Here is a 12,693-nt window from a genome sequence, read left to right on the forward strand (position 1 = left end):
AATGCTTGCCAATGAGACAACTATCGATTTGAGACCAAATACCATCGAAGTAAGTTTCTAGCTATAAACACTGAGCAAATATCAAACCTTACATCAAGCTTTAAAAGGCCTTATATTACAAATGTGAAACAATTCAAACAAGAAAACAAAACCAAAAGCCAGATTTAAAGCAGTGAGGTAATAGCACAGCATAACAACAAATCATACAAATAAGTTGACTAAGGCTTAATACACCAGATTCACACAAACAACAGAAACCACTTACAAAAAGAGTCAGACGCAAAATACAATTAAAAATGTACTTGCAGTAAATCAGGAACAAATAAAATCATCCGGGATTTGAAAAAGTCAGTGATCATCAAAAATGTTGAAAAATGAAGCAACATTTAACATTATATTCAAACATTTTCCTTTGCATATGTGTTTAAAAGAAAGAAACTAGTATATTTAACAATTTAAATTGTACAGGTATGGACACAGAAACATAACAGTATATAGGTGAGAAGATTCATATTATTTTTGGGATGAATATTACTTGTGAAAGGTCAGCATTTTGTATATATTGTTAGATAAAAAATATAAATAAATCACGCCTTTCTACTTTTTTTTGCTGCCTCTGAATGTCCCTGGATGATATTTTCTGATCCTTCATTTTTTTTTCTTTTAAATAAATGGACATTTAGATTACATTCCTTTATACTTTTTTGAATTTACATTGATTGATTAGGGCCATTTTTGAATATGATTATTTAAGTTTTCTAATATATTTGATAGTATTTTACAAAGTTACTTAAATACTGTAATTTTTTGAATAAGTGTGATATCTCTTATTATCTATTGGATCTTGTGTAAACCTGTAAATGCAAATATAATATAACCATTTCCGCTTTTATATTCCAGCATACACAGGAATAAAAAGTCACATCTGCTATGTTTTAATTACTAACAAGTGCTTTTCTAGATTTAGCGTTTGCGTTTTCGATAACAAAAAAACAACATTGAGTACAACAAATCAACCTAGTTTAGAAAGGCTCAAACTGCACGAAAAGAGTATAAAATCAGTTTTTGTTGCTGGACATTACATTTTGATATTAATATACGATCTTAAAAAAATATATGTATACGTAAATTCATTCCATCTAGATGACTGTCCCGTAAGTGTTAGTCTCAATTATTTTGGTATTATTCAACTGACACACTGTATATTAGAGAAAGAGCGACAACTTTTGATATGAAAAAGAACAAAATGAAGAGTATAATTGTAATTCATGCCTCATGCAAAGTTCTTATTTCAATAAATGTTTTTAAGTTCCGAGTCATAATATTTTTTTATTTTGTTTTAATATCTAGTTGAGTTCATAACACTTAGCTATTTCATAGACAATAAGCCCAAAGATTGGTAGCTACTTATGAAAGTAATTTAAATTCAAAGTTACTGGGTATATTAAAAATGTATATCTTCCCTTTTTGATGTCTAAATCCACAAAATTAAGGAAATTGGTCATAATTTTCAAATTTTGTTTCAGAGTCTACTCAAAATATTAGCCAATCGTTGATTTTTTATAACTATATTACAACACAAAACAAATAAATAACTTATCATCTTGTAAATCTGTTTTATATTATTTAATTTTCAATGCATAATACTTGATATTTATCATAAATTCCCCCTCCCTCTGTCACTTTGGTTATGTTTTATAGCGTTCAGTAGGCATTTCTAAAGTTTACTTATCACTTTTATTAACATCTAATATTACTTTTTTCGCCCTTTGAGGTGGGATATTAATTCTTACATTTGTCTATTTGACAGTGTCAGTGTAAAGAAATAACTTAAAGCCGACGTTAAACAAGTACTTTATGTTTGATAAGATTGCACAGTGACAACGAAACAGGATTAAAAGTTAAAACGAAAATCAAATGTGCGAAAAAGTAAAATAACAAAAATAACGAAATCAGAGGAAAATTCTAATCGGAAACTCCCTAAGCAAATGGCTAAATCAAAAGCTCAAACACACCAAACGGATGGATAATAACTGTCACATTCCTGTTAAAGGAACAGAAATTTCTAATGTAGAAAATGGTGAAAAAAACCTGGTTTTATAGCTAGCTAAACCTCTTACTTGTATGATAGTCGCATAAGATTCGATCATATTTACAAAGATGTGTGGAAAAAACCAAAACCAGACATAATAGATACAAATGTCTAAAATATCGGTACAGCAGTCAACATTGTGTTATAATCTTTATCACTTTAGAAACAAACAAATAAATTAACAAAGAAAGACAAAAAGGCATATAGACAAAGCACGTCAGCAAAACCGAATTGTTTTCAGTAATACAAGGCGAGTAGAAGATACATATATCTGTCAATTAAATTCGACAAAAGAAATTGCCGTAAAGCAATATTATTAGTCAACTTTATTTTAGACAAGTTATTTAGATGTGAACTGACTTTTGTGCAATGTAGTTATTCCGAAACCTCTTGCTAAAATAGTAACACTTCACAGGAAAACGAATGTCTTATTCTGACGCACAGCCGTTAATTTAAACGATCTCGAAATGGCATATACTTAGAGGAAGGGTAAAACATAAAGTCCACGTATATTTAAGAGGCCGTTTTTGTTTTTTTTATCAAATTTTGAGGTAAATGTTATTAAAACAAAAGAAAGACAAAAGAAACCAATGGGGCATTTATACTCGAAAATTAAATGACATCGCCATGGACAAAAAAGAGTCAAAGCAAAAAGACAAAAAAAAAAACCAAAAAACAACAGTATACATCTTTTGTAGAAAGGAAAAATCCACAGAGAACTTATAACAGGCCATTCTAGTTAAAAAAATATCACATGTTTGGTAATGTCAACGTAACAATTGTTAGCATATATCGCTTCTGTCGAGATACACGTGGGAAAATATAGGTAAATTTTGTGTTAAATTTACCTATAACCTGGTTTAAATGGTCAGCGTCCTAGTCATTTATTAATGGTATAAAAATGTTAGTATGTAACTCCCGGTCATCTAAAAAGTTAAAGACTCGCACCTGGTTACTTAATCTTTTTTCTTTAAAAAAAACTTATTGTGTTTAACAAAAATGATATTGCCTCTGGTATGAAATAACTTGGGAGGAGCTAAATTCCAGACTTTACTACATAATTATGACTTATAAAAACTTATGAATTCATACTCTAGATTACAGTTCAACTGACGGTTAAGTCTGGTCGCCGCAAGAAAGTATGCCTAAATTGCAAGTGTCAACAAACGGACGATCAGTTGTCATGCGTTCATATAATAATGACAGTTTATATGTATGTATCTTACATAATGTTTAAATAGAGTTGAAATGTCATTTTTTTATTTGATTGATTTAGCGAAAAATCACCAAGAAGGGCTGCAACACTTTCAAATAGTATCGAATAAAAATGTACATTTTGTAAACGGACAAAAGTTAATAACAAAACCAAAAAATATTGAAGACGAGTCCATATGAGAAGATTTCAAAAAGAAATATTGATAAACAAAAATATCTAACCTCAAGGTATACTAAAAAATGTGATGTCCATAAAACTTGACTGAATCAAACGATATATAACTAGCTTAACCCCACGCCTTGTATGAAGATTGTGGTTCATGTGACTTTATTATAATATCTTCATTTCCAATCAACCAATTAAAAGCTGATTACGAAGACATATGACGTAAGCACCAATTACCTGTATTATGCAAAAAAGCACATGTCTTCAAACATACACTCATACTATAAGATTTGTTACAGTTAAATAAATAAAATCGTTGGAGGTGGAAACTACCTAGTACCTCTCTAGTTATAACATGAACATTATAGTGTACACTGTTTTAATGAAAAAGAAATCGAAATCATTAACAAGAGGAACATTTATAGTAAATAAATCTTCATGATACCGAATTTTTTCTGAAAAGATTGCGATTATACTTTATTTCCATCACATTTTTAGTGGAAAATCATATCAGAGGATTTTGTTATCATAAGCGCTTTGTTCAAATTGAAAGACACGAGGATCAAAAATGTCATTTCTGAGATAGAAAAATTGTTTACTGACGGTTTGATTTTTTAAATTTGACTATTTATTTGAGGACTTTAATATAACTATACAAGTGTTTCAATATGCCGTTTCGTTTTTGATATCTCGATCGTTTTTGCTAAATATTAATTGATACAAAATAAGAGTAAAACAAAATATGGAAAATTGATTATGTATTTATCAATATGGTTTTATATCCGTTGTATCAATTAAAATGTATCATTTTGATGATAAAAAATATCAAACAGATACTCTCTAGGGGTAAATTCAGTAAATAAATATACGTCATCAGGGACCGCCCATTTAGGGGAGAGCTTTCTGTATAACACTGAAGTCATATGCTCTTCTGATTGGTTGATAATGTTTGTAATAAATATTTTTTGGCAGATGGATCAAAACTAGAGTTGAAAAAAAAAAAAAAAAATAAATGCTGAATGTACTAAATTTTTTTCCTACAGGGTTGAAAAGTAATGGGGGTCAGTATAGGAATTCAGTGCGAATCTACATTGTTTGTAAACAAGGCCATGTGAATGCCCAAAAATGCCGCATGACCCTATGTTTTTATTAGTGCAAAAGATAGGGCTACATTTGTACTTTCATGAATGTTATATGAAAGTTTCCAATTTCTAAAGGTAAATCAGGTATGAATTTAATTCCATACATAGATTATCATTAAAGTCAATGGGAGATTTTTTACTGAATTTACCCCTATAGGAAAATATGAACTCTTTCACTGTACTTGTCCAAGGCCAAACAATAATCAACAAACTCATTTCCTGTAAATTTTAATGTAATGGAAGGATTTTGGAACCGTTTGAAGTTGTTTTTTACACAAATTTCTATCTTAGCTGCGGCTATCCAGGATGCACTGAGTGTACTGTGAGAGGAGGCATGGGGTATATGGTAAAAATCAGTTTTTTTGTGCAGATTGAAAGAAACAATAGAAATTACACTTTAGAGTTATGATATCAATGAAAGGCATGAATATTCTCCCCATTTACATCACATTTTGCACATATTTCTCCTCATAATGTATATAAAACCATATGAAAAAAATGGATTACCTCCCTTTGACATAGTGATTTTTTTTAGCTGTGTTCCCCATGTTAAGTTGTAGAACAAGTGGTAAAATTTCTAGTATTTTAACACTCGAATAATCTGACCGCATGAAGGTATTCATTTATTTTTACATAACACATTGCGTTTCTTTATTTAAAAACTATACTAGACAACTTTCATGATTACATGTCCTTCATCTAGGAAACTAGTGTTGAAATGTTTGTATTTGGATTTTTATGTTAAATAATTGCTTTTAAATATTCCAAATTGTTACTTTAATCTTCCAAATGCAAAGTTTGGTTATACTTACTCTTATTTATTCATATTTGGCACTTTTTTCTACTTCAGTTCTGGCTGTCTAGTTTTGAGGAAGAATCCATCCTGATGTTGGGGTAACAGGAATTTCTGCAGAGTGATTGTCAATGACATTTTGTGAACTTTACAAGTAATTAAAACACAGATTAAGTATAATGAAACATAATTGTTGTTTTATTTGGTATCAAACTGCTTAAAAAAGCCTTTGAAAAGTATTTTTGTGGCCTTTTCAGAGTATTTAATCAAAAACTTCCATAGAAGGAAAAATTAAACTAAGAGTACACCAAGTCTTTAGTTTCTAGGTGTACTTGCTATACTGGTCAAAGCAAACACAGAAAACAATTCATATTTATTAAACATAGTATTTTACACCATTTTTATAAAAACTGTCAATGTGCAACTTTATATACCAAATATACATTGGCCGCAGTATGGGCTGTAGTATAAATTTTGCTCTATCTTTACAAATTCAGCATTTATGAATGTTTATTGAAACTGGAACTTGAAAATTGGATACCTTACATGTTTATTACAAAAAAAGTGGGAAAAGAAGTAAAAAAGTCCCTTATAGGAAAATATGAACTCTTTCACTGTACTTGTCCAAGGCCAAACAATAATCAACAAACTCATTTCCTGTAAATTTTAATGTAATGGAAGGATTTTGGAACCGTTTGAAGTTGTTTTTTACACAAATTTCTATCTTAGCTGCGGCTATCCAGGATGCACTGAGTGTACTGTGAGAGGAGGCATGGGGTATATGGTAAAAATCAGTTTTTGTGTGCAGATTGAAAGAAACAATAGAAATTACACTTTAGAGTTATGATATCAATGAAAGGCATGAATATTCTCCCCATTTACATCACATTTTGCACATATTTCTCCTCATAATGTATATAAAACCATATGAAAAAAATGGATTACCTCCCTTTGACATAGTGATTTTTTTTAGCTGTGTTCCCCATGTTAAGTTGTAGAACAAGTGGTAAATAAGCACTTTTCTAGTATTTTAACACTCGAATAATCTGACCGCATGAAGGTATTCATTTATTTTTACATAACACATTGCGTTTCTTTATTTAAAAACTATACTAGACAACTTTTCATGATTACATGTCCTTCATCTAGGAAACTAGTGTTGAAATGTTTGTATTTGGATTTTTATGTTAAATAATTGCTTTTAAATATTCCAAATTGTTACTTTAATCTTCCAAATGCAAAGTTTGGTTATACTTACTCTTATTTATTCATATTTGGCACTTTTTTCTACTTCAGTTCTGGCTGTCTAGTTTTGAGGAAGAATCCATCCTGATGTTGGGGTAACAGGAATTTCTGCAGAGTGATTGTCAATGACATTTTGTGAACTTTACAAGTAATTAAAACACAGATTAAGTATAATGAAACATAATTGTTGTTTTATTTGGTATCAAACTGCTTAAAAAAGCCTTTGAAAAGTATTTTTGTGGCCGTTTCAGAGTATTTAATCAAAAACTTCCATAGAAGGAAAAATTAAACTAAGAGTACACCAAGTCTTTAGTTTCTAGGTGTACTTGCTATACTGGTCAAAGCAAACACAGAAAACAATTCATATTTATTAAACATAGTATTTTACACCATTTTTATAAAAACTGTCAATGTGCAACTTTATATACCTAATATACATTGGCCGCAGTATGGGCTGTAGTATAAATTTTGCTCTATCTTTACAAATTCAGCATTTATGAATGTTGTATTGAAACTGGAACTTGAAAATTGGATACCTTACATGTTTATTACAAAAAAAGTGGGAAAAGAAGTAAAAAAGTCCCTTATAGGAAAATATGCACTTTTTCACTGTACTTGTCCAAGGCCACACAATAATCACAAAACTCATTTCCTGTAAATGTTAATGTAATGGAAGGATTTTGGAACCATTTAAAGCTGTTTTTTACACAAATTTCTATCTTTAACTGCGGCTATCCAGGATGCACTCAGTGTACTGTGAGAGAAGCATGAAGTGTATTGTAAAAATCAGTTTTTGTGTGCAGATTGAAATAAATAATAGAAATTACACTTGAGAGTTATGATATCAATGAAAGGCATAAATATTCTCCCCATTTACATCACATTTTGTACATATTTCTCCTCATAATGTATAAAATCATATGAAAAAAATGGATTACCTCCCTTTGACATAGTGTTTTTTTTAGCTGTGTTCCCCATGTTAAGTTGTAGAACAAGTGGTAAATAAGCACTTTTCTAGCATTTTAACACTCGAATAATCTGACCGCACGAAGGTATTCATTTATTTTTACACAACACCTTGCGTTTCTTTATTGAAAGAATATACTAGACAAGTTTTCACGATTACAGGTCCTTCATCCATGAAGCAAGTGTTGAAATGTTTGTAATTGGATTTTTATGTTAGATAATTTGCTTTTAAATATTCTAAATTGTTACTTCAGTCTCCCAAATGTAAAGTTTGGTCATACCTAATCTTATTTTTTTATATTTGGCACTTTTTTCTACTTCAGTTCTAGCTGTCTAGTTTTGGCGAAGAACCCATCCTGATGTTGGGGTAACAGGAATTTCTGCAGAGTGATTGTCAATGACATTTTGTGAAATTTACAAGTAATTAAAACACAGATTTAGTATAATGAAACATAATTGTTGTTTTATTTGGTATGAAACTGCTTAAAAAAGCCTTTGAAAAGTCTTTTTGTGGTCTTTTCATGGTATTTAACCAAAAACTTCCATATAAGGAAAAAACTAACTAAGAGTACACCAAGACTTTAGTTTCTAGATGTACTTGCAATACTAGTCAAAGCAAACACAGAAAACAATTCATATTTATTAAACATAGTATTTTACACCATTCTTTTAAAAACAGTCAATGCGCAACTTTATATACCAAATATACATTGGCCGCAGTATGGGCTGTAGTATAAATTTTGCTCTATCTTTACAAATTCAGCATTTATGAAGGTTGTATTGAAACTGGAACTTGAAAATTGGATACATTACATGTTTATTACAAAAAAAGTTGGAAAAGAAGTAAAAAAGTCCCTTATAGGGGTAAATTCAGTAAATAAATATACGTCATCAGGGACCGCCCATTTAGGGGAGAGCTTTCTGTATAACACTGAAGTTATATGCTCTTCTGATTGGCAGATAATGTTTGTAATAAATATTTTTTGGTAGATGGATCAAAACTAGAGTTGAAAAAAAATAAAAAATATATGCTGAATGTACTAATTTTTTCCCCTTCAGGGTTGAAAAGTAATGGGGGTCAGTATAGGAATTCAGTGCGAATCTACATTGTTTGTAAACAAGGCCATGTGAATGCCCAAAAATGCCGCATGACCCTATGTTTTTATTGTTGGAAAAGATAGGTCTACATTTGTACTTTCATGAATGATATATGAAAGATTTTAATTTCTAAAGGTAAATCAGGTATAAATTTATTTCCACACATAGATTAGCATTAAAGTCAATGGGAGATTTTTTACTGAATTTACCCCTATACAAGGCCATGTGAATGCCCAAAAATGCCGCATGACCCTATGTTTTTATTAGTGCAAAAGATAGGGCTACATTTGTACTTTCATGAATGTTATATGAAAGTTTCCAATTTCTAAAGGTAAATCAGGTATGAATTTAATTCCATACATAGATTACCATTAAAGTCAATGGGAGATTTTTTACTGAATTTACCCCTCTACACAGTGTATTTACCTTAGAATTTTCCATGTTATTTTTAGATAGTTCATACTTCGTACAATGAGTTATGCCTCTTTCTGCATGCAAACATTTTTCTTCAAAATTGATTGGGTTCATTTTTTAAAGCCAATTCCGGAGATTTAAGGAAGTAATTTATTTTTATTTCGGCAGGTTGAGACAGTGAGACTTAATATTTCCAGGACCATGCAACAACAATGTCATTGTGCACGTTAGTCAAAAACACACCAACTAAATCATGAACAAAACAATGGTAGTATCCGACGACTGGCGGATTGATTCCACCACATTGAATCGATTCTTTTTTTACTAGTATATGAAACAATTGCTATGGAATGTCATCTCAACTTACGAGACATAAACTCTACATATTCAGCTGCAGCAGGATGTTGATATAGGCCACTAAATAGTGTACAAAAGAGATCGAAAAGGCACGCATCATAGGAATAACAGATAAAAAAATGATCCAATATTGTTAAACAAATTGGCAAACTTGGTTCCCATTTTTTTTTCTTTTTCTTTTGTCATGAGAAAATCTGCAAAACGCATTTCAAATGTTGTGCATGGCGTCAGTACAGAAAATAAAGACAAAGTAGTTATCGTTTATGTCTGTATTCAAAAGGCATTAGTAAGTTCTGAAGATGTCAAGAAAAACATCTTTTTTGCTATATAAGGATTTTTAAAACCGTTGTTTTGCTTAGAAGTAGAATAAATAAGAGGCAGGAAATAACAAAAGAACAATCAAATTCATTCATCGAAGAAAGAAAATTACTAAAAGACAGACACAATTTAAATAAAACCCATAGAAATCAAGACTTGGAAACAATACAAAAGCATAGAAAGGACCATGACTGAGGAAAAAATCCCACTGTTAATGACAAATAACAAATCGCAAGGGTTTAAAACAAAGTTTTAACCCATCAAAGATACATGGCTTATAGTTCATGGAGTCAAATGCTCTACATAAATCTTGTTCTCTTACCTCCACAGGTGTAGATGCCAAAGAAAGGTTTTAGTCCTAAATATGAGATACTCGACGATATATTGAAGCGATTGATCAAAATGGCACCCTTGGTTAAGAACATGGGTCAAACCTACAACAAAATGAACACCCCAAAAGTACTTTCACAAAAAACAGACAGTCATGAATATGATGTTCAGTAGTTGTCATTTTTTGATGTAATTCATACGTTTTTCTTTTTCTCGTTTTTTTATAGATAAGACCGTTAGTTTTCCTGTTTGAATGATTTTACAGTAGTTATTTTTTAGTCCATTTATAGCTTGCCGTTCGTTGTGAGCCAAGGCTCCGTGTTTTTTTTTTACCTATAATGGTTTACTTTTACCAATTATGACTTGATGGAGAGTTGTCTCATTGGCACTTATACCACAATCTTCTTATATCTATATACATTGTACACTGTTCTTCCTTAAACATTATTATGTAAAACATATGATTTAATATGTTTGAATCTTTATTTGATAAACAAAATTTAAAACAGTGTAACCAGTGAAAATTATTACATGAAATAAATTCAATTAATACAAATGAAAGTTAAACATATACATAACATGAAAAAAATTGTGAAAAAGGTACACAAAGCACACCTGAAAGTCCATTGTGACATGAGAAGGTTTACATTTGAAAATATAAAAATGAATTAGATGACAATCACAAACGTTTGCTTGTAAACAGTAAAATTCATATTCTCATCAAATGAAAATTACAAACTAGACCCACTAGGCTTTGTTGGAGTGTGTCTATATGAGAAAATCCAACTAATGAATGTTATTGATACAAGGATGACAAACGCAATCGAGATCTGAGCTACAGTGGAATATCTGAATGCAATAATTTAAAAGCACAAACACACATACACACACACACAGACACAGATTCTCCAAATACAGAAAAAACACGAATTCCGTTGAGACAAAAAATAATGACCTTCTCAAGAGCAGAATTTGTGTATTTAATTTAATCATTAGCAGGATTGCCAAATATGCCATATGTTTCTCTCAATTAACTTAAGATTAAATAAGATTTTTAGTTGACCAGTGAGTTGAAAAATAGCTTTTAAAGGAATGACAAAGTAATGTGAAATAGCAAGTTATTTTTTATACAATGCAACTTTATCATATACACATGCAGTCATCAGTTAATTGTATCTTTTATGTGTTAACTACACAGTCCTCTTCAACATCAATGACATATTAAATTTCCAATTGAAGACAAAATAAATCAAAAACAATGAATAGATCAATAAACCAACAAATAATGCATTATATTAATGTGAAAAATGTAAATGAATTGACAGGCAGCCTTATCTTATTAAGCTTTGATAATTATACAGTACATAATTACAATAACTCACAATGGCATCACACACCCATTCCTACCAAACATTCAAAACATAATGGTAACATTTACAATCCAGTTATTTCGTAAAAAGGCTACTTTTGTCAATATTCCCTCCAGATATATTTTATACCCCTGTTATTATGTGAAAAAAAAATTTCAGTTACTATGACAAATGTTCAAATATTTCCAATGTTTTTTTTTACTGGAAAAAGGAAAAGCAATGAGGGATCCGATAGACTGAAGGCTAAAAAATAAATAAAGATATCACAAAAATGAAAAACAAACATTCATAAGCACTTATAATTAATGGAATTTACATTTATATAGCACTATTTCTTGTGAACCTTTTTGATAAATTATAAAAATAGATTTAACTGTATTTAATATCACCAATAACTAATAAGTAGGTCGTAAAATGTATTAAACTGAAATAGACTGAACCTCCTAGCTATGTTGTACTAATTTCAGTCGTCCATTGACGCATCTGTGTATGTTTTTTAATTTATAGTCTCAAAAGAGGCGGTTCATCTTTTCTGAATAATTACAGGGTTGAAAACTATTCTTCTGTTTGTTATTTTCAATCCCATTTACTTTTATTGGAATAGCATATGATGTTTTCTTGTAAATTATATATTACTGCATATCTAATTTCTTTGTGGATGTCTTTATCTTTCTCTGTACATTATCCTGAATTTGATAACGTCCATTTGTTAAGGATTTTAAAGTTCTATCCTGAGATTCAAGTTTCTAAATTTTTAAAAGCATCATCAAAGACCAACATCGTCTAATGTATTAGCAGCTGACTGAATGGTAAATGTTGCTATGGATACTTGTTGCTTTAATTGATCCCACTTATCAACTGCGTTATTGCTTTCTATTTCAAACATTGTATCCACAATTCCTGGAAAGTCATTGTCCGAATACGAATCATATTTACTTGGTGCAAATATTACATGCCTGTAAATAAACATGGAGATATTTTCATTTGTGTAATCATCTTGAAAACAACAGTTTTTGATAAACAGGAGTTTATACATAAAGAATATTGTTAGAGCTCTACCCTCGTCTAGTTCAGACCAAACAAGGTACACTAATGATATACAATTGAATCAGTGCAGGACAAGAATTTAACTTTAAAACAATGATTGCACAGATTACCAAGTTCATGTTCACTGCTTTTTCTATCGT

The 12,693-nt window shown here is 30.3% G+C and overlaps 1 protein-coding gene and 1 long non-coding RNA gene across 8 annotated transcripts in view; one reads left to right on the forward strand and one right to left on the reverse strand.

The window, feature by feature from the left end:
* Positions 1-5,314: 5,314 nt before the first annotated feature.
* On the forward strand, positions 5,315-9,987 carry LOC143048127 (uncharacterized). The gene is made up of 3 exons (XR_012969745.1): positions 5,315-5,562; positions 6,705-6,801; positions 9,300-9,987. It is a non-coding gene; the product is annotated as an uncharacterized LOC143048127 (long non-coding RNA).
* A 613-nt stretch (positions 9,988-10,600) lies between these two features.
* The window catches only part of LOC143048125 (putative N-acetylated-alpha-linked acidic dipeptidase), a 64,904-nt gene continuing 62,811 nt past the window's right edge, over positions 10,601-12,693 (reverse strand). For all 7 annotated transcript variants that reach the window (XM_076221607.1, XM_076221609.1, XM_076221612.1 and 4 more), the window contains one exon: positions 10,601-12,462. In XM_076221607.1, the coding sequence (XP_076077722.1) occupies positions 12,273-12,462 (190 nt within the window). In that variant the 3' untranslated portion in view covers positions 10,601-12,272. The remainder of the gene's footprint in view (positions 12,463-12,693) is intronic.

This window comes from Mytilus galloprovincialis, chromosome 10, assembly GCF_965363235.1.
Source record: "Mytilus galloprovincialis chromosome 10, xbMytGall1.hap1.1, whole genome shotgun sequence".
Lineage (NCBI taxonomy): Eukaryota > Metazoa > Mollusca > Bivalvia > Mytilida > Mytilidae > Mytilus > Mytilus galloprovincialis.